The sequence below is a fragment of the Pelophylax lessonae genome, assembly GCF_965119305.1.
Source record: "Pelophylax lessonae genome assembly, chromosome: 11".
Lineage (NCBI taxonomy): Eukaryota > Metazoa > Chordata > Amphibia > Anura > Ranidae > Pelophylax > Pelophylax lessonae.
The window spans coordinates 121,061,917-121,087,307 of NC_138778.1; the positions used below are offsets into that span (position 1 = coordinate 121,061,917).

Below are 25,391 nucleotides of genomic sequence, written 5' to 3' on the forward strand. Positions count from 1 at the left end.
ACCCTGTGGACACTAGGTCCAAATTCAAAAGGGATTGATGTAATTTCCTTCTACTGTGGGAGGAAGGCCCTTAATTTTTTGCCCACTCTGCGAAAGGAGTCCTTGAGGTTTGGCAGGGTGCTTGAGGAGGGTTAAACAGGATGCTCTCCCTACCCCCACCTTTGTGTCCAGTCCAGTGTTTCTTTAATTAATAAATCACTGGCTGGCAGGGCACTTGAACTCACAGCTCTTATCATTACAAGCCTGGTATTCTATCACCTACGCCGCCAAGCCTGCTTGGACATGGCCTGAACCTCACATGGCCCGTGTCGTTTACCCCTGCCCTGAAAGAACTTTTGGGTATATGGGGATATTTTCTTTTCTGGAAATTACTTACTTTTGTCAGTAGTACGTTCCAGAGCTTCTGTCAGCCGGGGCCTGAAGAAATGGTCACGACCACAGAGGCATAGTTTGGAATTACAGTCACCAGACCATGACCTGAGCCAGAAACTTCTCCTGCCAAAGCTGAGGTTCTGGCTGTCATTCTAACTGCCTCACTGCTAAGAGATTGATTGCCAGTGACTGGTAACAAGATCACACACACCCACCGAGTTGTCTGTTCAGGGTGGTGGGGGAGATTGGTGTAATCCGCACTCATCCTCCTCCATTCATCATTTCTGTTTTTCCATAAGGAGGAACAGGTAAGGATAAACCTCACTGACAATTTATTTTGGATTTTTTTTCCATAGTTCTTTGCTGTCATCAAAGGCAAACCTCTTTTTAAAATTTAAAGAAAAATGGTTTCCTTTTAGGATTTTCCCATTCCAGCTTGATTGTATTTTAGCAAGGAGCTGTGTATACATAAGATCATGCTAAAAAAATCTACTGCTAAGTGATTGATTGCCAGTGATTGTTAATCACACACACACCCTGAATCGTAGGTTCAGGGTGGTGGGGGAGGTTTGGTATAATCAGCACTCATCCTCCTCCACCTTTCAGGATTTTCCCATGGCAGCTTGATTGTATTTTAGCAATGAGCTGATTGATTGCCAGTGATTGGTAATCACACACATACCCTGCTCTAGCAAGGAGTGTACAGGGAAAAACTCTAGCATTTTTCTTATGGATTGTATACATAAGATTATGCTTGCACCTTCTCCTCTTCAATTTCTAGTGTAACATACACTGTTTTAAGCAATTCATCCCCATCTTTAAGGGAAAATTTTGAATCTGGAACCTTCACGGGACTCCTTTCCATGGGTTCCTCCCCTGATTAGACTCAACTGAGAAATGAGGGGACTCCGATTCTTCCCTTGTGTCGTCACCATACACTCTCTGTGTTGGTTTAGACACAGATGTAGGGACCCAAGTAAAAGGTCAACATTCTTTTTGGGTGGATACATTAGATTCATCTTTAACAAGATTATCAAATACATGTGCGGCACGCTTTTGCTCTATGTGGAACTTAGCCTCCCGAAAACTGCACATTTCTTTTTTGGGGGCTGCGTCTTTGGATCTTGTCCTGTGCCCTGGTCTTTAACGATAAAAAACATAATTAGTTAGGACTCCCAAATTCACCCCCCCCCCACATAGTGTGTACAGGGTAAAGAAATAGTGCCCCCTTCTACCAACCCGATTTAACTTACAAGAGAAGGGAAGGAGAAAAGACCACCACGGGTATATGCTGGAAGGGTAAATTCCCCATCGTTTACCTGGGAGATGCCGGTGCCAGAGCCTGCCTCTACCGCCTGAGCGGATGCCGCAATCCATCCTGCTCTGTGTGGTGGTCCGCAGCCTGTGCTGGGTCTTCACCTTACACCGGTGGCCCAGATATCTCCTGTTAGCGCCTTTAGGAAATCGGAACTACTATTTCCGGTGCCCGCGGATGTCGTCGTTGCGCCGGAAATGACCTGTGCCGCTTCCTGGGGCCAGAGTGCAATGCCGGAGTTCCGTCCCCTCCGCTCGTGGTGCCAAATTCAAACTTGCAGGTTTCCCTGTTGAATTGGCGGCATCACGGGTACACAGCCTGTGCTGCTCCAAGGACGCCGCCACGAATGGAGAAGACTCCCCCTGCAATTCCACTGGCGACATCCACGGTCCTGCCCCTATGGACCACGAGATACAGGAGACAGAGCGGTAAGCCCCCATTGCAATAAATCAGGGTACCGCACTTGGGCTGGAGAAGATGCATTCTTTCAATCCCGGTCTTTTTAGGACAGTTCCATGAGACCAGGAGCTTCAGTTCCTAGGAACATGTTACCCCTGTCCGGAGGAAACACTAATACTGAAGGTGAGGACTAGGGCAATGCCTTTTATTTGATTGGAATGCGTTTCCTGTCCTGGTAGGAGGAGCACTAGGTCTCATGGGCTGTCCTGGAAGACGACTTGAGAAAATAAGTTTTTGCCTTTATTTATACTTTAAAGTCAAATATTAGACAGACAAGCCGGCACTTAACTGTGAATATATTTGAATCGACTTGTATGGTTAAAAGAAGCATTAAAAAGGGAGCATCTCTTCTATATACAGTATGCTTACCAAACCTATTTGCAAATTATCCTATAGGCTGCAGTGGGACCTTGGAAAGACCAGAGAACTTGAAGAATGGCAGGAAATAACAAATAGCTTAATGCAGGTATCAACACAAATTAGAAGAATTCAACTATAAAATGCTATTGAGATGGTACATGGTACAAGTCAGATTAGCAAAGATTTACCCCAGACCTCGCCTCAATATTTCAGCAATAGTGGCCAGATGGGCACCATGTTTCATATTAGCGGAAAATGACCAAATAAATAGGTTTTGGATCAGGATTTACAATTTGATCTAACTAAAGTGAATTTTCCCAAACTACCAGAAACTGCTTTAATTCTCAGATTCAAAGAGAAAAGGACTGTGTCATATGTCTTACTGGTTGCCCAATAGGAAAACTGGAAAAGGGTGACTTTACCCACAAATATGTTAAACAAAAACTCAGTTGGATCATGCTAAATGATAAGCTGACAAGTGTTCTACGAAACAGAAATTTGACAAAATGTGTGAGCCAAGAATCAGATATTCATCTCAAGAGTCGTGGGAGGAACGATCCTCTTTCCTTCCACTGACTTTCCTCCTTTCCTGACTACTGAAAACTACTCCTACTCTTTTTAACAGTCCTTTACCTTCTTTCCATCTTTTCTTCCCTTTTCTAATATCCAAGGTGGACCCCTGGTATGATTAAAAGGGATAGGCGGGTAAGTTTAGAAGTTGAGGCCTTCTTTGGGGACTCCATTGTAAGGCCCCCAACAATTGGTCAGTCTGCACTTAAAATATTTGCTATAGATAAGTTACCTTAGGAATAATGTATGCAATCTGATTAAAGTGCTATAAAACCTGTAATTGAAAAAATGATACGCTATGTACCTTTCTTACTATGATGTTTACATTTTTTATATTGATATATATACCAGTTTCCTAAAAGGTTATTATTTGTAAAACCTAATAAAAAAACAGATTGAAATTTAAACTTCCAAGGCCTTAGAACATGTAATGGATTTTCTCTTTCTGTATACGAGAGCATAAAGTAGAGCACAAGCAGGTTAATTCCAGGATCACTATATCACAAACTATAGTGGAAGGGGAGCACTGGTGCACTTCAGCAACGTCTGGATGAAAAGCTGAACTGCCCAACAGGTAGACCGTGCTCTCTGTATGTTTTTAAAGGTTTAAAGCTTACTTCTCACCCATTTTAGTAACTTTAGATCTATGTAATCCCTTTTAAAACTACTTTTACCAATGGAAACTTTTTTTTTTTTGCTAGTAAATACCTTATTTTCTTCTTTATTCATCCTCTCCTCACTTCCGGGTCCGGCCGCCGATCGGCGATTACGTCATTCGGCGATTCGCAGGGGGTGCTGGGATGTATCTCATGGCATGAAATCTCGCATTATTACACAGGAGTCCTAAGGTGTAGTGTTTGTATTGAGGCCTTGCTCTGCCCCGCCTCCTCTCAGTGAGCGAGGACTGAAAGCATTATATCCTCACTGAGCTCACTGAGAGGAGGCGGGGCAGAGGCGGGGCAGAGCACGGCCTCAATACAATACATACAGTACAGCTCACTGAGAGGAGGCGGGGCGGAGGCGGGGCAAAGCACGGCCTCAATACAATACATACAGTACAGCTCACTGAGAGGAGGCGGGGCGGAAGCGGGGCAGAGCACGGCCTCAATACAAACACTACACCTTAGGACTCCTGTGTAATAATGCGAGATTTCATGCCATGAGATACATCCCAGCACCCCCTGCGAATCGCTGTATGACGTAAATCGTCAATCGGCGGCCGGACCCGGAAGTGAGGAGAGGATGAATAAAGAAGAAAATAAGGTATTTACTAGCAAAAAAAAAAGTTTCCATTGGTAAAAGTAGTTTTAAAAGGGGATTACATACATCTATGTAATCCAAGTTATTAAAAATGGGTGGAACTCCACTTTAAAGACAAGTTTAAGTAGTTTGGTTGGACTAAGCTGATCCAAATGAACTAGAACATTCACTAACAAATGCAGTGGCTAGGAGTGCACAGCACAGTGTTCCAGAAGTGGGATGGGAAAACGTTCCTTCTCACTCCAAGAACAAAATGGAGTTGAGCTGAACATCGCTCAGCCTTTCACATAGAGCTTTGCATTCTATGAATGAATACAAAGCTTCCTCTGATTGGCTGGGTCCGAGAGGTAGGCAGATGATGTCACAATATCCAAATTAGCCAGAATTCATTCATAAAATACAAAGCTCCCTGTGAATGGCTGAGTACCAATCATTTCAACTTGATTTTGTAGTAGTGGGCAGGGAAGTTACCATCCCACTGCTGGAGCACAGCACTGTTTACTGTATGTAGCTGAGGCTACATACAGTTTATAAAACACATGCAGTCGCTGCATCGGTTAGGGTCCATTCACACTAGCACGACTTGTCAGGCGACTTGGTCGCCTGACAAGTCGCGGTCGGTTGCTCGCCATTGAATAGTACAGGACCCATTCTAATAGGAGCGATACAAGTCGCTCCTACTTAGAAAAAGGATTCTGTACTACTTTGGGGCGACCTGGAGGCGACTTGCATTGACTTCAATTATATGAAGTCCCTGCAAGTCGCGCCGAGGTCGCGGTGCACGCTTGTGCACCGCGACTTCACAGGTCGCCCCAGCAAGTCGTGTCGCGGCAGTCTGAATGGGCGCTTAGTGAAGGTAATAGTTTGTTTGGACCAGCTTTTATTTTGAATGGTATGTATCTTTAACTAAATTTTTCTCAAAACATCAAACTAAAAGGCCATTAGTTTTGCAGGCATAATCGTTTTATTTTAGTAGATTTTTGGTGAATATTTTTTTCTGATTTAGAACTCACCTCTTCTTGCTTGCTAAGGAATGCAATTCCCTGTTTGTTTTCCAACTTCACAGATGCTGGAGCTAATTTTGGAAAATTAAGCAAATATTAACAGGTTAGAGACCCAGATCAATTTAAACTCAAAACATAATGAAGGCAACATGCAAATCTGATGCATTCTACTTTTGCCGATATGTTCTGTTGTGCCATATATGAGCGTATTACTGTTACTCTTACTCTTAGTGAAGGTTGCATTTACCCACTTTTGACCTGAATATAGTACAATTATTTAATATTGTAGGAATCTCATTATGCTACTCAACATGGCAATACCAATAATAACAATAATATTAATAGTATAAAAAAAAAGAATATATACAGTATGTTTTTTTTAATTATTTTTATGTCATAGACAATGAATTTCATAGGATTCAGAATGAAATGGTGCCACCTGCTGGTGAAAACTTTTAGCATGGCTCCCTTAGTAAAGCAGAAAGACATATTCTATGTATAATGCAAGAAGAAAATTGACTTTAGGTCGCAAATAAATGTCAACAACATTAACATAATGGTACTACAGTCGACATCTTTCTTGAAAGCACAGAGTTTATTGTATTCATCCATACTCACTTCCAACTGAGTTCTCAATGGCTTCCTGGGCTTTCTGAATTCCTAGGCGAAATTCTTGAAGCTCGGGGCGTAGTTTGAACCCTCTATGATAAAACACAAGGGCAAACTCAAAGTCCCCCATGGCATACAGAGCTTCTGCTTTCTGATAAAGGCCCTGCAAGTCAGAGAGAAGAGATCAGTTATACAAAGCTAGCCAGAGCCTGTAGACAAGGATCTGTACAAGGGATCTCATAATCTACTAAAAATACAACCATTGGGTCTAGCTTCAGAGTACATTTGCAGTCTGTGGAAACAAACGGATCAACTGACCTGTTTAACAAACCTAGATTACACAAAAATACACACAGATAGGGTTTATTTACTAGAGAGGGCAAAATGAGTCACAATTCTGCAGAGAAACCAAACAGCTTCCAGGTTTTATTGCTAAAGCTTAATTAACTACTTGCCGACCAGTCGCCATAGTTTTATTGCGGCAGGTGGGTTCTGTCCCGGGAAACGCCGTACCTGTACGCCGCTTCATGAGACAGCTAGTGGGGGTGCGCGCACGCGCCGATTAGCCACAGGGGGAGCCAATCAGCGGGTCCAGTGGACACGATGTCCAGTGGACACGATGTCCACTGGGCACCCGCGATCGCTCCCCACGGAGACAGAACGGCGGTCTGCCAAAGTAAACACTTGGCAGACCATGTCAAAACACTGGGTTGCTCCAGGACAAAAAGCCTCCAAAGTTCAGCCTCAGAGAGGAAATTCAGGTGCACGCTCTGGTTGCAACAGAAGCATATGGAAGAAATGGACTGGATGGCGGCACTCCAAAATAGTCCTTTATAGAAGAAAGCATTTCTTAATTTCATTTCTTCTATAAATGACGTTTTTTTTGGAGCGCCACCACTGTTCTGTCAGCTCAGTCTCAGGGTCTTGGTAATCTTCTTATAGCCTAGGCCATCTTTATGTAGAGCAACAATTCTTTTTTTTCAGATCCTCAGAGAGTTCTTTGCCATGAGGTGCCATGTGGAACTTCCAGTGACCAGTATGAGTGAGAGTGAGAGCGATAACACCAAATTTACTACACCTGCTCCCCATTCACACCTGAGACCTTGTAACACTAACGAGTCACATGACACCGGGGAGGGAAAATGGCTAATCGGGCCCAATTTGGACATTTTTTCTTAGGGGTGTACTCACTTTTGTTGCCAGCGGTTTAGACATTAATGGCTGTGTGTTGAGTTATTTTGGGGACAGAAACTTTACACTGTTATACAAGCTGTACACTCACTGCTTTACATTGTAGCAAAGTGTCATTTCTTCAGTGTTGTCACATGAAAAGATATAATAAAATATTTACAAAAATGTGAGGGGTGTACTCACTTTTGTGAAATACTGTATATTGCTGGGTAAAAACTAATAAAGCAAGCATAAAAATTACAAAATTATATTCCTGCCTACATTTCTTACTGCACACTGTCTGCTTTGCCCCCGCTGAGGAGATTTCCTTACTTCCTGTTCCCCTATTACTGAGAGAGGTGAAAGGTGAAATTTCCCAAAGCAGACACAAACTGAAATATAAACACTTCCATAGGGCTTCTTTCACATTGGCATTCCGTGGTGGATAACTTTTTAGAGGGTGGTATAGCAAAAGTTGGTAAGCGGCGCAGCGGTCAAACTCTGCAGGCCGCAAAAATGCCAAGGCCGCAAAGTATCCAAGCCACAGCAAGTGTATAGCCCTGTCAGTGGCTTCATTAGGGTTGGGGTCACCTGGTGTTGTAAAACATGGTGTCACTCCAAGTGGGCATGCTAGTTTTGTGCACCCCAAACCCCACTCACCTGCAAGCTTGAGATCTGATATTCTGTGGAATTCAGGCACCTGGAGCCACTTCCACATCCTCCTGAAGATCTCCCTGTCAGATTTCAGTTTACTCCAAGGTTTGGGGTTGGTTTGAAGGTCTGAGAGGGTTCCCTGTGACTGGCACAGCACCCTCTAGGCGAAGATAGCCTAGGGGATGCTGTACCTTTTGATTTTGGCTGTGACTCTCTGCACCACTTCTTTGGTGTTGAGCTCTTCCAACTGTCCAAAGTTACTTAGCTGGGACCTGGAGAAGGAGGGTGGCCTGTCACAGCTGGATGTCAACACGGGCCTGTAAGTTTGAGCATGGGGGTGGTGGAACTTGTCTGACACAGTGGTGATAGGGGGCATTGGCTGGCTTGGTGAGTGCTGCTCATGCCCATCTCAGGTGGTAAGGAGTCAGAGGGCATGCTCATGGCATGGTGCAAGGGGATAGACAGCTTGGAACACCATGCTGAAGACCATGAAAACCATGCTGAAGACCATAGCAGACCTGAACGATGTAAAGGACAGCTCCCGATGGATCCTCCGGAGGGGGTGAGGGCCTTGGCTGCTCATCAGAGCCTGATCATGATGGTCCGTAGTGATGAGCCAGGACACTCACCAGCCTCTGAATGCAGGGGGCTGGTCATGGGGGGGGGGGGGGGTAAGTCCTTTCAGGCTCCTCCTCTAGCATGACAGGGGGTAAGGGATGATGTGGGTGCTGCCCTGGTACATGCCAGTCTGGGTCTGGTGTCACCCCCTCAGGCGGATGTCACCCGAGTGCGGTCCGCACCCCCATAGCGACACAACTGAGCCCTGTCAGGCTTTAAATGAGAAGTTCCTTTAAAAAAAAAAAAAATATGACAAATGACCCCCACTCGGCAGCGGGGATGCCGATGCACGGGTCAGGTGGCTCCGATTGCCGCCTGACACCCACAATCGCTCCCCGCTGAGAGAGAAGAACGGTTGGCTGTTGTAAACACAGCCGACCGTCCTTCTCCCTGCAATGACCATAGTGCCCAGGTGATCCTTCTATATAGGATCACATGTCTCTATGGTCATTTCACAGGCCATGCCCCCATCAGTCAGAATCACTCCCCTAGGCTTACATTTAACCCCTTGATCACCCACAGGGTTAACCCCTTCCCTGCCAGTGTCATTATTACAGTAACAGTACATATTTTTAGCACTGATTACTGTAGTAATGTCACTGGTACCCCCAAAAGTGTCAAAAATGTCAGTTAGGGAGCCAATCTGTCCGCTGCAATGTCGCAGTCCCGCAAAACAAAAAAAAAAAAAAAAAAAAAATTGCAGATCGCCGCCATTACTAGTTAAAAAAAAAAAACCCACAACAAAATGACATAAATCTTTCCCGTAGTTAGTAACTTTTGCGCAAACCAGTCAAAATACGCTTAATGCAATTTATTTACCGGAAATATGCAGCAGAAAACAAGTTGGCCTAAAATGTTAAAAAAATTTGATTTTTTTTTTTTAATAGAATCAAAAATATTGTTTTTTTTCAAAATTGTCGCTCTTTTTTGTTTATAGCGCAAAAAATAAAAAATTGCACAGGGGATCAAATAACAAAAAAAGAAATCTCTATTTGTGGGAGAAAAAGGATATCAATTTTATTTGGGTACAGTGTGAATCGCAAAATAGGGCCTGGTTATTAAGAGGGCAAATCCTTCCGGTCTTAAAGTGGTTAATGCTAACATTTAGGTGGACGGCAAAACCACAGCTTAGCCACCTGTTTTTACACACACCCCTCCCTGCCTGCCTGTGCGAACAAGCCCTAAAAGAGTGAAGATGGGTTAGAATATTTCTTAGCCTTCTATGGCTTTGGGTATCCCCATTTGTGAGATTTTCCCTTATTTATTCTTCTGATGGTACTGTGTCAGAGGTTGCCTCCCACAGCTCAGACAGGAAGTGAGAACAAATCTCCACAAAAGGTACACAAGACAGTTAAAAAATAAATAAATAAACAAATAAATAAATACAGTGGGTACGGAAAGTATTCAGACCCCCTTAAATTTTTCACTCTTTGTTATATTGCAGCCATTTGCTAAAATCATTTAGGTTCATTCTTCTTCCTCATGAATGTACACATAGCACCCCATACTGACAGAAAAACACAGAATTGTTGACATTGTTGCAGATTTATTAAAAAAGAAAAACTGAAATATCACATGGTCTTTGCTGTGACACTCATATATTTAACTCAGGTGCTTTCCATTTCTTCTGATCATCCTTGAGATGGTTCTACACCTTCACTTGAGTCCAGCTGTGTTTGATTATACTGATTGGACTTGATTAGGAAAGCCACACACCTGTCTATATAAGACCTTCCAGATCACAATGCATGTCAGAGCAAATGAGAATCATGAGGTCAAAGGAACTGCCTGAAGAGCTCAGAGACAGAATTGTGGCAAGGCACAGATCTGGCCAAGGTTACAAAAAGATTTCTGCTGCACTTAAGGTTCCTAAGAGCACAGTGGCCTCCATAATCCTCAAATGGAAGACGTTTGGGACGACCAGAACCCTTCCTAGAGCTGGCCGTCCGGCCAAACTGAGCTATCGGGGGAGAAGAGCCTTGGGGAGAGAGGTAAAGAAGAACCCAAAGATCACTGTGGCTGAGCTCCAGAGATGCAGTCAGGAGATGGGAGAAAGTTGTAGAAAGTCAACCATCACTGCAGCCCTCCACTAGTCGGGGCTTTATGGCAGAGTGGCCCGACGGAAGCCTCTCCTCAGTGTAAGACACATAAAAGCCCGCATGGAGTTTGCGAAAAAACACCTGGAGGACTTCGAGATGGTGAGAAATAAGATTCTCTGGTCTGATGAGACCAAAATAGAACTTTTTGGCCTTAATTCTAAGCGGTATGTGTGGAGAAAACCAGGCACTGCTCATCACCTGTCCAATACAGTCCCAACAGTGAAGCATGGTGGTGGCAGCATCATGCTGTGGGGGTGTTTTTCAGCTGCAGGGACAGGACGACTGGTTGCAATCGAGGGAAAGATGAATGCGGCCAAGTACAGGGATATCCTGGACAAAAACCTTCTCCAGAGTGCTCTGGACCTCAGACTGGGCCGAAGGTTTACCTTCCAACAAGACAATGACCCTAAGCACACAGCTAAAATAACGAAGGAGTGGCTTCACAACAACTCCGTGACTGTTCTTGAATGGCCCAGCCAGAGCCCTGACTTAAACCCAATTGAGCATCTCTGGAGAGACCTAAAAATGGCTGTCCACCAACGTTTACCATCCAACCTGACAGAACTGGAGAGGATCTGCAAGGAGGAATGGCAGAGGATCCCCAAATCCAGGTGTGAAAGACTTGTTGCATCTTTCCCAAAAAGACTCCTGGCTGTATTAGATCAAAAGGGGGCTTCTACTAAATACTGAGCAAAGGGTCTGAATACTTAGGACCATGTGATATTTCAGTTTTTCTTTTTTAATAAATCTGCAACAATGTCAACAATTCTGTGTTTTTCTGTCAGCATGTGGTGCTATGTGTACATTCATGAGGAAGAAGAATGAACTTAAATGATTTTAGCAAATGGCTGTAATATAACAAAGAGTGAAAAATTTAAGGGGGTCTGAATACTTTCCGTACCCACTGTAGACAGGTTCTAGATCTTCCCATTGGCAGAAAATACTGCATGCCATGTTACCCTAAAAAAGTCTGCATCTTCTTGCAGAGAAGTTTCTGCATCTCTAAAAGCTGCTTCTGGATCTCCAAGTTTTAGGGAACATTTGGATCGTGCTACCAGGCAGTGTTTGTCAGTGGGCTGTAACTCCAGAGCCTATAAAAGAGAGAAATAAAAAAACAATTGAGCTGACAAAAGGAATATATTTATTATAAAATGCTTTCAGTAACATGGTACAAAATTCAGTGTTGTGAAATATGAAGCAGGCAGTAGGTGCACTCAGCAGGACTTACAACAGGAGGAATTTTTCAACATGAACTGTTGTGCATAGAAAGCTGATGTTCAACTACAGCTATACAATACATTACTACAAAGTAACTGTTTTTATTCTGAGCTGTAACAGTTATTTCTTACTAGGTAATATGTTTCCTTATAGTTTACTAAAAAATGTGTGCTTGTTTATGAATGGGGCGATAAGATTGGGGTGGGGGTGAAGAGACCTGACATAAACTGTGAAAGTAGGGGGTTGAATACACATAGTTTGACATATGAGTTGGAAAGTGACTATACACAATGGGGGTAAGGCTAGGACAGCAAGCTTACTATGCAGTTTCCTGTGGTGGGCGGGAACGGATGTACATACTTGCTAAGGTAAAGACACAGGTCCAGCCAACCCGTGTTCTCTGCTGCCATGGCCAGGACTAGATACCAGCAAATCTTGCAGTACATGCACTTGAGTGACAATAAACTCTGTCATCCTCGGGTGACCCTGGATATGACTGGCTCCACAAAATTCGGCCCCTCATAAAGCACTTAAACCAGAAGTTTGCAGCCTTGTATATGCTCCAACAAGCTGTCTGCGTTGAAGAGTCCCTGATTAAATTTTCTGGCCGCCTTGCTTTCAAACAGTTTCTCTCCAGCAAGCGTGCCAGATATGGGGTCAAGATGTATAAGCTCTGTGACAGGGCAACAGGCTATACATGTAGTTTCTGGATTTATGAGGGAAAGGATAGCAATGTGGAGTCCAACTGCCCAGACTACACGGGGAGCAGTGGCAAGATTGTTTGGGACTTGGTATCACCCTTATTGGAAAAGGGGTACCATTTATACATTGACAATTACACAAGCGTGCCACTTTTTTGATTTTGGAATTGGCGCCATGCGACCTAATCGACGGACTTCCCCCAACGGCTTGTAGATACCCGACTTAGACAAGGGGAGAGAGCCTGCTTGAAGTGTAATAAATTGCTTGCAGTGAAGTGGGAGGGACACACGGAACTTTTTCATTCTGCCCTCCATTAATTCAGATGCGACAGTCCAAATTGCAGCGCCAACTGGTGTTGAGAAGCCCCTCTGTGTCCACGAATACAACCTTAACATGGGCGGGGTGGATATCATTGACCAGATGATGGCGCCGTACTTATTTGCCTGTAAGGCTAGACACTGGTACAAAAAACAAGTGTCTGTATACTTATTCCAATTGGGTCTGCTGAATGCCTATGTGCTATACAAAGCATTAAGAAGAAATGGATCCTTCCTAAGAAGAAATGGATCCTTCCTAAAATTCCAGGAAGAGATCATCACAGCCCTTCTGTATCTAGAAGGTGCTGTAGCCCAAATTCACAATCCAGATGCAGTGAGCCAGCTGCATGACAGGCATTTTTGCGATGTCCTCCCTGGTACCCCTACCCAAAGAGCACCCCAAAGAAGATGTTGTGTCTTTAGAAAACGCGGATATAGGCGTGACACCCACTATTTTTGTCCCTCCTGTCCTGGCCAACCTGGTCTCTGTATCAGGGACTGTTTCTGTCGATATCACACACTAGTAGACCATTAGTATAGGGGACAGCACAGCACAGTCTAGGGCACACTTTCACACAGGGTCTCGAAAGATGTTAAATGGCTTTTGCATTTTGAGAGACTCTAGCCTGGAACAGTTTTTTTTACAGTTACAAAAAAAAAGAAGTGTAAAAAATAAAAAGTTACAAAAAAAAAAAATGTAAAAAGCCAAAAACAGTTGTCGTTCTATTGAGTTAATTTTCTGTTCTTACTCTACTTTATAATATAAAATAAATAATTAAAGAAATAAATAAATAACTAATTCAAGCACCCGTCCCCCCGTGTTTGCGCGCAAAGGCGAACGCAATCGTCGGTCTGGTGTCATATGTAAACAGCAATTGCAGCATGCATGTGAGTTATCATCACGAACATCAGATTCGAGGGCAGTAATTCTTGCAGTAGACCTCCTCTGTACATCTAAAGTGGTAGCCTGTAAAGGTTTTTAAAAGTGTACATAGTTTGCTCCTGCTGCATGGGCATGCGCAATTTTGAAGAATTTCATGTTTGGTATCTATGTATACGGCAGAAGATCATCTTTTATATTTTTACAAAACAATTGGGCAATATATAGTGTATTTGTGCATTAAATTTAAAAAATTGTTCCCAAAAAATTGCGTTTGGAAAATCTCTGCGCAAATACCCTGAGACAAAGAAAATTTTAACACCCACCATTTTGTTCTGTAGGGCCTCGGCTTTAAAAAAATATATAATGTTTGGGGGTTCAAAGTAATTTTCTAGTAAAAAAAAAATAATTTTTTCATGTAAACAGAAAGTATCAGAAAAGATTTCGTCTTCAAGTGGTTAGAAGAGTGGCGGATGTGTGGCATAAGCTTCTAATAATGGGGCATAAAATGCCAGGACAGTTCAAACAACCCCGAAAGGACCCCGTTTTGGAAACTAGACACCCCAATCTATTTACTTAGAGGCATGTTGAGTCCATGGAATATTTTATATTTTGCCACAAGTTTCAGGAAAAACAACAATTTCTTTTATACAAAGTTGTCACTGATATATTGCTCACGCATGGCAATCGGTATATGTGGAATGACACCCCAAAATACATTCTGCTGCTTCTCCTGAGTACGGGGACACACCAGTCTAGCTGCGTACAGGACCCTGAAAACCAATCAACAATTTACACCCTCAGGGCTCTTTCACACGGGCGGTGCCCCCGACGGAGTCCGTTCTGCTCAGCGGGGGATGACCGCTCCGTCTCTGTGTGCAGAGACTTAGCTGTCAGATCCCCGCTGTCCTCTATGGGAAGATCGGATGAGAATGGACCGCCTGTCCTTTCTCATCCGATCCCATCCTCCAGATGGATTGAAAATAGGGTTTCCCTCCGTCCGGATTTCATGGACAGGATCAGAATCGGATGGCAGCGGGTGTCAGTGGAGATGCCTCCACTGACACCCATTGCCCCATAGGGATGGAGATAGCATCCGATCAGATCCCCCTGAAAATCTGACAGGCGGATCATATCGCCCGTGTGAAAGGGGGCCTTAGAAAGCCTGAAGGCAGTGATTGGTTTTTGGGGTCCTGTACATGGCTAAACTGTCAAAAAGTCTCACTCATGGGGGATCCCTGTACTCAGGAGAAGCAGCAGAAAGTATTTTGGGGTTTAATTCAACATATACCCATGGCATGCAAGAGAAATAATGACATTTTCTACTTTCTTATAAAAAATATCCTATAAACTCAATTTTTGTCATACATTTAGGCCAAAATGTATTTAGCTACATGTCTTTGATAAAAAAAAAAAAATCTCAATAAGCGTATATTTATTGGTTTGAGCCAAAGTCATATCGTCTACAAACTATGGTGTATATACTGGAATTTACGCAGTTTTTACTTTCTGACTGCCTATCTCATTTTGTTAAGTGCTAAAATGGCAGGGCAGTACAACCAACCCCCCCCCCCCCCCCCTCCCCAAATTACTACTTTTTGGAAAGTAGACACCCCAAGGAATTTTCTGAGAGGCATGTTGAGCCCATTAAATATTTAATTTTTTTTGTCACAGGTGTTTGAAGAATGACAGAGAAAAAAAATAATATTTTTCCTCAAAAACTTCGGTCTTTTTTAGTTTAGATCGCAAAAATAAAAACCGCAGAGGTGATCAAATTACCACCAAAAGAAAGCTCTGTTTGTGGGGAAAAAAGGACATACATTTTGTTTGAGCAGTCATGCAATGCTGTACCCAATTGCCAAATTGCAAAAAATGGGCTGGTCATTAAGGGGGTAACACTTTCCGGTCCAGAAGTGGTTAAAGTGGAACTTTAGTCAGAAAATTCTTGCTAAATCCCTTAAAACTGCCCCCTTTAGCAGATATAGCTATGTAAAACATTAAAAATAGGTGTGCATACCGTTTAAAATCCGGAAATACATTTTCTCACTCTGCTCTGCACATGCTCAGTTTCCCTCTTTTTTTTTTTTTTTTTTTTTTTTTAGGCACAGCAATCTTCTGACAGTCCAAAAGCAGAATTAAACCCTACTATCCTTTACAGCCAAGAAGCTGCTTCTGTTTGATCTGCAACTGCCATGGTGCTGCACATGGCATCAGTACCATTTGATGGTTTGACAGTTTGGTTGAAGGGACAAGCAAAATGTGACAGTTAGCAATTCCTGCATTCCAGGAATTTAACCTTTTTTCAAACCCATATGCTTTATGATTTACTGATGTTCAGGGGCTCTGGGCTTCAGCATAATGGCAGCCTCCAGCAAGAAAAAATTAGGAGCAATGCTGAAGGGAATTTACAGTACACACTAATTTTGGTAGCATCATTTTTAACCACTTCCCACAAACTGATATATCTGTACGTCGGTTTGAAGAAGTGGTTGTACCGGGGTGATGCCTGCAGCTAGATGCATCACCCCAATAGCAATTTTTAGAGCCGGCGGTCGGCCTTATGGAGATAACAATCGATGTGGCTCAGCAGCTGCTCGGCTGTTATCCCAGCGAGCGGGAGGGGGCGTCCCCCCTCCCTCCGCCTTCTTCCACTCTGCCCGGGTCCCCCGTCTCGTCCCAGATTCAGCTTTGATTGGGTCACCGATCATGTAACCCACCAACGTCACTTCTAGTTTGCTCGGCTGCCAACGGCGCCGATTTAAAAAATAAAAAACTGTCAGTATTCAAAAATGCTGATTTCAGCGTTTGAATACTTTGAAGTGCAGTGGAGTGGTCTGGGGTCTTTTAGACCCCCCCCCCCCCATCCCTCCATAAAGAGTACCTGTCACAGTCTATTACTGTCACAAGTGATGTTTACATTCTTTGTGACTGCAATAAAAGTGAAAAAAATAAATAAATAAATAGGAAATAAATTTTTTTTTAAAGCGCCCTGTCCCTGTAAGCTCGCGCACCAAAGAAAACGCATATGTAAGTCGCGCCTGCAAATGTAAACAGTGTTCAAATCACACGTGAGGTATCACCATGATCGTCCGAGCAAGAGCAATATTCTAGCACCTCCTCGAACTCTAAACTGGTAAGCGTTAAAAATTTTAAAGCGTCGCCTATGGAGATTTTTAGGTACAGTCGTTTGTAGCCATTCCACGAATGTGCGCAATTTTAAACATGTTAGGTATCTATTTACTCAGTGTAACATTATCTTTCACAATATACAAAAAATTGGGCTAATTTTACTGTTTAGTTTTTTTTTTTTAACCACTTTGCCGCTGCTCACTAGAGCTCTACTGCGGCAAAGTGACTCTTGTAGGTCAGACGACGTAGACCTACGTCGGCAGACACTTCCCCCTTCTCTGCGGCGCGTGCGCGCCGCCGGAGGCTCGCTCCCGCTGTTTTCAGTCACAGCGGGAGTCGGACCAGGGGAGGAGCTCGTCGGGGAATTGAGTGTGGAGATCTGCCCACTTGTGTAAACAGAGCGGGCGGATCTCCGAAGTGACAGGCAGTGACAGATTGCAGGGTTCAGCATAGCTGAACCTGAGATCTGTCCCTGTGTCACTCAGTCACCTCCCCCCACAAAAAAAAAAAAATCGCAGATCGCCGCCATTACTCGTTAAAAAAAAAAAAAACACCAAAAATGACAGAAATCTTTCCCTTAGTTAGTAAACGCAACTTTTGCGCAAACCAATCAAAATACGCTTATTGTGATTTTTTTTTACCAAAAATATGTAGCAGAAAACAAATTGGCCTAAAATGATAAAAAATTTAGATTTTTACATTTTTTTGGAGAATTTTATATAAAAAAAATGTGAAAAATATTGTTATGTTTTTCAAAATTGTCGCTCTTTTTTTGTTTATAGCGCAAAAAGTAAAAATCGCACAGGTGATCAAATACCACCAAAAGAAAGCTCTGTTTGTGGGAAAAAAAGACGTAAATTTAGTTTGGGTACGGCGTCGCACGACCGCGCAATTGTCAGTTAAAGTCGCACAGTGCCGAATCGCAAAAAGTGGCCTGGACTTAAGACAGCAAAATCCTCCGGTGGTAAAGTGGTTAATTTAGTGAAGTGTATTTTTTCCCAAAAAATTGCGTTTAAAGACTGCTGCGCGATGTCTCCACCTACCTGTCATGTTTGCCTGCTTTACCTTGTATTGTGTTTTGCTGCGTAGTGCAATCTGTAATCCATGGTGACCTGCTTACATATCATGTATACCGTGGACACTACCTTTATGCTTAATTGAATTGATGCACCATTTCTGTATGTGCTTTATTTGATTTGTTGGCATTCCTGTTGAGTGCCTTACTGTATGTATCTTGTTTTTTTTTTTTTTTTTTTCTCCGTCAATAAAAGGAGTTAAAAAAAAAAAAAAAGACAGCTTCGCAAATACAGCGTGACAAAAAAATATTGCAAAGACCACCATTTTATTCTTCAAAGTCTTTGCTAAAAAAATTTATATAATGTTTGGGGGTTCTAAGTAATTTTCTAGCAAAAAATACTGATTTTAACTTGTAAACAACATGTGTCAGAAATAGACTTGGTCCTTAAAGTGGAGCTCCAGCCTTTTTTGTGTTTATTAGAAGTCAGCAGCTACAAAAAGTGTAGCTGCTGACTTTGATTAAACACACACTCACTCGTCCCACGATCCAGCAATGTGGCCGGCAGGAGCCTCGCTTCCCTCCTTCTCCCCGCGCCGCCGGCATCACAAGAGTGGTCACCTGGCTGTGACAGCTTGCTGCTTCACACTGCATATGTACGAGTCGCGCTGTGCTTTCTTAGTGGCCAGGGAATCTTCTGGGATCTGTATCGTGTCCCAGAAGATTGCAGGGAGGGAGGGGGAGAGGATAACTTCCGCTCGAGCCCCTTAGGCAGCATGAGCGGAAGACGGAAGTGGCATGTCAGGGGGTCAGGAGCACTTGAAGCGGAACTTCCACTTTTGGGTGGAACTTCGCTTTAACCTCCTAGGCAGTATTCCCAAGTGTGGCTCGGGGTGGAATTTCAGTACCATTAGCAGTAACCCCGATCCAAACTCGGGGTACGGCCAGGGAGCATCGCTGGATCCTGGAAGAGGTTACTTACCTTGTCCCCGCCATGTATTCCTGCATCATACGGCGGCCGGATCTTCCGCCTGATGCTCTGTGCCTCGGTTTACGTTTGCTGCGAGCGTCACCTCGCAGGGGGGGGTGGAACCAGCGGCAAATTTGAAAAGTAAAACACACAAAACACAGTGATATATTGTAATCCTATTGGATTACATTACTACATAAAATAATTTGACATTAGTTTGCACCCCAGTGCCCTTGCCTGCAGTTTTACTGTATTATATATATATACACACACACACACACACACACACACACACACACACACACACACACACATATATATATATATATATATATATATATACACACACACACACTTTAACTTTCTTATAGTTATTTATTATAATTTATATCTAAAAATATTATATATACAGTGGGTACGGAAAGTATTCAGACCCCCTTAAATTTTTCACTCTTTGTTATATTGCAGCCATTTGCTAAAATCATTTAGGTTCATTCTTCTTCCTCATGAATGTACACATAGCACCCCATACTGACAGAAAAACACAGAATTGTTGACATTGTTGCAGATTTATTAAAAAATAAAAACTGAAATATCACATGGTCCTAAGTATTCAGACCCTTTGCTGTGACACTCATATATTTAACTCAGGTGCTTTCCATTTCTTCTGATCATCCTTGAGATGGTTCTACACCTTCATTTGAGTCCAGCTGTGTTTGATTATACTGATTGGACTTGATTAGGAAAGCCACACATCTGTCTATATAAGACCTTTCAGATCACACTGCATTTCAGAGCAAATGAGAATCATGAGGTCAAAGGAACTGCCTGAAGAGCTCAGAGACAGAATTGTGGCAAGGCACAGATCTGGCCAAGGTTGCAAAAAGATTTCTGCTGCACTTAAGGTTCCTAAGAGCACAGTGGCCTCCATAATCCTCAAATGGAAGACGTTTGGGACGACCAGAACCCTTCCTAGAGCTGGCCGTCCGGCCAAACCGAGCTATCGGGGGAGAAGAGCCTTGGTGAGAGAGGTAAAGAAGAACCCAAAGATCACTGTGGCTGAGTTTCCAGAGATGCAGTCAGGAGATGGGAGAAAGTTGTAGAAAGTCAACCATCACTGCAGCCCTCCACCAGTCGGGGCTTTATGGCAGAGTGGCCCGACGGAAGCCTCTCCTCAGTGTAAGACACATGAAAGCCCGCATGGAGTTTGCTAAAAAACACCTGAAGGACTCCAAGATGGTGAGAAATAAGATTCTCTATTCTGATGAGACCAAAATAGAACTTTTTGGCCTTAATTCTAAGCGGTATGTGTGGAGAAAACCAGGCACTGCTCATTACCTGTCCAATACAGTCCCAACAGTGAAGCATGGAGGTGGCAGCATCATGCTGTGGGGGTGTTTTTCAGTTGCAGGGACAGGACGACTGGTTGCAATCGAGGGAAAGATGAATGCGGCCAAGTACAGGGATATCCTGTACAAAAACCTTCTCCAGAGTGCTCTGGACCTCAGACTGGGCCGAAGGTTTACCTTCCAACAAGACAATGACCCTAAGCACACAGCTAAAATAACAAAGGAGTGGCTTCACAAGAACTCCGTAACTGTTCTTGAATGGCCCAGCCAGAGCCCTGACTTAAACCCAATTGAGCATCTCTGGAGAGACCTAAAAATGGCTGTCCACCAACGTTTACCATCCAACCTGACAGAACTGGAGAGGATCTGCAAGGAGGAATGGCAGAGGATCCCCAAATCCAGGTGTGAAAGACTTGTTGCATCTTTCCCAAAAAGACTCCTGGCTGTATTAGATCAAAAGGGGGATTCTACTAAATACTGAGCAAAGGGTCTGAATACTTAGGACCATGTGATATTTCAGTTTTTCTTTTTTAATAAATCTGCAACAATGTCAACAATTCTGTGTTTTTCTGTCAGTATGGGGTGCTATGTGTACATTCATGAGGAAGAAGAATGAACTTAAATGATTTTAGCAAATGGCTGCAATATAACAAAGAGTGAAAAATTTAAGGGGGTCTGAATACTTTCCGTACCAACTGTATATTATAATAATGATTTTGTGTTTCAAACGTTATCATACCCGAGATGTTATAAAAAAGAACGCACAGTAAAAACAAATCATATATAAATAGTTGGTTTGGGCTGCTCGTCATTAAGAATTGCATGCAAAATAATTGTACCGCTTTCAGCACCTAAAATCGGAAACAATCATACCGCCAGGGAGGTTAAGTGGTTAATATGGAAAGTATGTTCCTTGCTAAAGATCTTTTTTTTTATCGTTATTATAGGTAAAATTCCCCTTAGCCCCCGTTCACATCGGGCCGATTTGACACGTCAAATCGCATGCCCGCAATGACACCGTATGAATCAGTGCGACGCCGCACCGATTACCAAACATAGTTTCTGCACTACTTTTGCATACTTGCCAACTGTCCCGTTTTTGCCAGGACAGTCCTTGGCAAATTGGAGCCTGTCCTAGGTAATTTACATTGTCCCGGCAAGCGCCCGTTAATTGCCCTTAAAAAAAACGGTTGCAGGCAGACATTGTAACGGCGCATATGCCGTTCCGATTCCTGCCGGGCTCGGGAAAGCTCGTACAAGCTCGGCTGGGCCCATGTGCAGTTAAGTAATGGCGCCATTTTTAAATCAAAGGCACTTGTTCTCGGCAGTGCCTCACCGGCGCCGGCTGCCACAGCAGAGCAGAGAAGGACCCCTGGAAAGTGAAGACACATTCACAGACATGAAGGTAGGTAGGTAGGATGAAAGCAACAATGTTATGTGCAAAAATATCTGCTAAAATGACATGTGAATAAAGTGTCAAATGTGGTGTGACCGTACATAAAATGGAATATGTAAATAAGTACCAGAACTTAGTATAATTTGGTTTTATTGTACTTATTTACACCTTGCACTTTATATTTCCATATTACATGTTTTGTATGGTCACACCTGAGCACATTTCACACTATCAGTCCGTCGGACGGACTCAGTTTTTCTCAGCGGGGGAATCGATCTGCCGAGCCCCCGCTGAGCAGGAGGATGACAGCTCTGTCTCCGCTCTGTGTGCGGAGACACCGCTGTCAGAGCCCCATACATCTCTATGGGGGAAATCGGATGGAAAAGGACCGTCGGTCCGTTCTCATCTGATCCCATCCGATCCAATGGACAGATGGAAAATAGGGTTTCCATCCGTCCAGATTTGACGGATCGGATGTCAGCAGACATGTCTCCGCTGATATCCGACGCCCCATAGGAATGCATGGGGGGACCGTTCAGATCCGCCAAAAAAACGGACAGGCGGATCTGAACGGTCCGCCTGTGTGAAAGGGACCTTAAAGAGACACTGGGGTTGATTTACTAAAACTGGAGAGTGCAAAATCTGTTGCAGCTGTGCATAGAAACCAATCAGCTTCCAGTTTTTTTTTTTTTTCAAAGCTTAATTGGACAATCTGAAGTTATATAAGCTGCATCTCATTTTGCACTATCCAGTTTTAGTAAATCAACCCCGGTGTCCGCTTGTCCATGCAGGGCAAAGTGACAATGCCTTGTAAAGGGTCCTCACTGCCTGTTTAACTGCTTTACGACCGCCCGCCACAGTTATACTGCGGCAGTCAGCCGCTCCTGGGCAAACCAATGTAGCTATACGTCGGTCCCGAGCAGGAGGCTAGGGGGGAAGCGCGCTCATCAGCAGGGACTCTGATGCAGCGGTCAGGCAGCTCCAATTGCCGTCTGACACCCGCGATCGTTCCCTGCTGAGAGAGAAGGATGGTCGGCTGTTGTAAACACAGCCGACCGTTCTTCTCTCTGGAATGATCATAGAGCCCATGTGATCCTTCTATATAGGATCACATGTCTCTATGGCCATTTCACAAGCCATGCCCCCCCACAGTTAGAATCACTCCCCTAGGCTCACATTTAACCCATTGATCACCCACAGGGTTAACCCCTCCCCTGCCAGTGGCATTATTACAGTAACAGTGCATATTTTTAGCACTGATTACTGTAGTAAGGTCACTGGTCCCCCCAAAAGTGCCAAAAATGTCAGTTAGGGGTCCGATCTGTCCGCCGCAATCCCGCTAAAAATCGCATATTGCCGTCATTACTAGTAAAAAAAAAAACAACAATAATGACCTAAATCTTTCCTGTAGTTAGTAGACGCGATAACTTTTGCACAACCAATCAAAATACACTTATTGAGATTTTTTTTTAACCAAAAATATGTAGCAAGAAAAGAAATTAGCCTAAAATGTTTAAAAAAAATTTGATTTTTACATTTCTTTGGGGGGGAATGTTATATTATATAGCAGAATGTGAAAAATATTGTTTTTTTTTTTTTTTCAGAATTGTCGCTCTTTTCTTGTTTATAGCGCAAAAAATAAAAATCGCACAGGTGATCAAATACCACCAAAAGAAAGCTCTGTTTGTGGGATAAAAAGGACATCAGTTTTATTTGGGTACAGCGTCACACGACCGTGCAATTGTCCTTTAAAGTAACGCAGTGCCTAATCGCAAAATATGGCCTGGTCACGAAGGGGGCAAATCCTTCCGGTCTTAAAAGTGGTTAAGTATACTACACACATTACAATCAGATTGTACAATCATTGTTCAATCCTCTCTAGATGTACAATCATATATACAGAAAGGGCTTCCTATATCATACAGATGTTAGTAAATTGGGAAGCTGTACAATTAGATTGTATTGTCTGCTTTAGGGCTCTTTCACACACTATGTCTGTCAAACGGACTCCGTTTTTCTCAGCGGGTGATCAATCCGCCGATCCCCCCGCTGAGCAGGAGGATGACAGCTGTGTCTCCGTGCTGTGTGCGGAGACACAGCTGTCAGTTCCCCATGTATCTCTATGGGGGAAATCGGATTGGAACGGACCATCGGTCCGTTCTCATCCGATCCCATCCGATCGACAGATTGAAAATAGGGTTTCCATCCGTCCAGATTTGACAGATCGGATCGGGTCGGATGTCAGTGGACATGTCTCCGCTGACATCTGATGCCCCATAGGGATGCATGGGGGGGACCGTTCAGATCCGCCAAAAAAACTGACAGGCGGATCTGCAGCCTGTGTGAAAGGGGCCTAATGCCCTGTACACACGTGCAGATTGTCTGCAGACTTACCAAAACCATATATGAGGTCAAACCTAAACACTTTCAATTTGTATGCAATCCGGCAGGCCCTTGCACTACATAGAAAAGGTAAGTCTGAAGACAAAAGTCTGCATATAATCTGCACGTGTGTACGGGGCATTAGGAAGCATTTGTGTGATGTCTGTAGGTTTTCCTTGATGTCCTCTGGTGAAATCTGCTGGGGGGGCCTTGACCAGTCAAGTAGATTTCAGACTGGATTGTACAATAAATCCACAGGCAGTACGACTGTCACTATTTCAACCTCCAAGACAGGAAGTGACAAGAAATCTCCTCAGCAGGAATAAAACAATTTTTACAAAACTTTTAAAAATTTACAGTTTTAAAGAAAAGAAAACAAATGTCTGTATACACTTAAAAACATTTCAACATGTATTCTCCCTCCTACTCATTCTACCCAGCAGAGTGTCTCCACCTTGTGTAGAACTACAAGTCCCAGCCCTCTTACATTGCTGAAGCTTTCCTTGGCTTTGCTGTACTCCCCCTTGTGGTAAAGCTGTTCCCCTTCAGCCATGTATGTGGTGAAGGTACTGCGGGGTCCCTGCTCTCCATCTGCCTCCTCAGCCATCATAGAGATCACATCAGCCGCCTGCACCGACCAAGTTTATCTCGCAGTGTTCCTAGCAGCAGAGCATGTCGCTTAGCAACATGCAAACAATCATGGCGTCTGGTGCTTCTTCGAACAGCCAATGACGTGCATTGAAGTCGAGGTCCAATGAAAAGTGCTCATGGGGGCGGAGTTTAGTCATGTGCGGCTGGGATAAAGTAATTGCTCGGATAGTGTGAGGTGAGCTGTGGTGTCTTCCCGCTTTTCTCCCCCACAGGCTTTCCAGTCATGTTTCAGTCGTGGTGTCCTCTTAGTTTATTCTCATTTCAGCACTGCCAGTCCGTCCCCCTCTATAGGCTTCTTGTAAATGGGAGATAAACAATGGCACGTTATATAAAGGCCTTATATATGGCGTAACAAACATGAGGAAAAAAAAGTGCAAATGCTGCAAACAGTTGCATGGGCTGCTTTGTTGCATATAAGGCAGCCCATAGAAAACAATGCGTGTCGTGAAAAAAAACTTTACTCCATGGTTCATTGACAGACACGTCTCTAATCTTCATAACCATTGGGTTATACTGCCCCCTACAGGAGTAGGACACTAGGCAGAAAAAAAAGTCTGGCTACGCCTATGGGCAGTCCCAGGAGGTATACTTCCCCTCTCTGCTATAGGCACTCAGTTTTTTTTTGCCTAGTCAGAAGTAAGACCCTAGATCCTTGCTGGGATCTCTAGTCCTGGCAATTTTTTCTTTTTTGATAAAAACATTTCTCCTGTGAGATCTACAATCAACTGCCGGACTGGGCAACAAGCTGGATAATCTAGATCCAGTGGTCACCCCAGTCTGGCCAGTGAGCATGCGCAGACCTAGCTCCGCGTTAGGTCAGCTGTGACATAGCCCCACTCGATTGGGGGCTGTCCTGCAAGTTAAACACCTCGCGAGGTCACATATGACCAGG

General features: G+C 43.6%; 1 protein-coding gene across 2 annotated transcripts in view; it reads right to left on the reverse strand.

The window, feature by feature from the left end:
• The window catches only part of ODAD4 (outer dynein arm docking complex subunit 4), a 104,157-nt gene extending 79,480 nt beyond the window's left edge, over positions 1 to 24,677 (reverse strand). For both annotated transcript variants that reach the window (XM_082271452.1, XM_082271451.1), the window contains exons 1-4: positions 24,336 to 24,677; positions 11,450 to 11,581; positions 5,959 to 6,112; positions 5,350 to 5,411 (exon numbers count right to left, since the gene is read on the reverse strand). In XM_082271452.1, coding sequence (XP_082127578.1) covers positions 5,350 to 5,411; positions 5,959 to 6,112; positions 11,450 to 11,581; positions 24,336 to 24,458 — 471 coding nt within the window. In that variant the 5' untranslated portion in view covers positions 24,459 to 24,677. The remainder of the gene's footprint in view (positions 1 to 5,349; positions 5,412 to 5,958; positions 6,113 to 11,449; positions 11,582 to 24,335) is intronic.
• Positions 24,678 to 25,391: the final 714 nt, after the last annotated feature.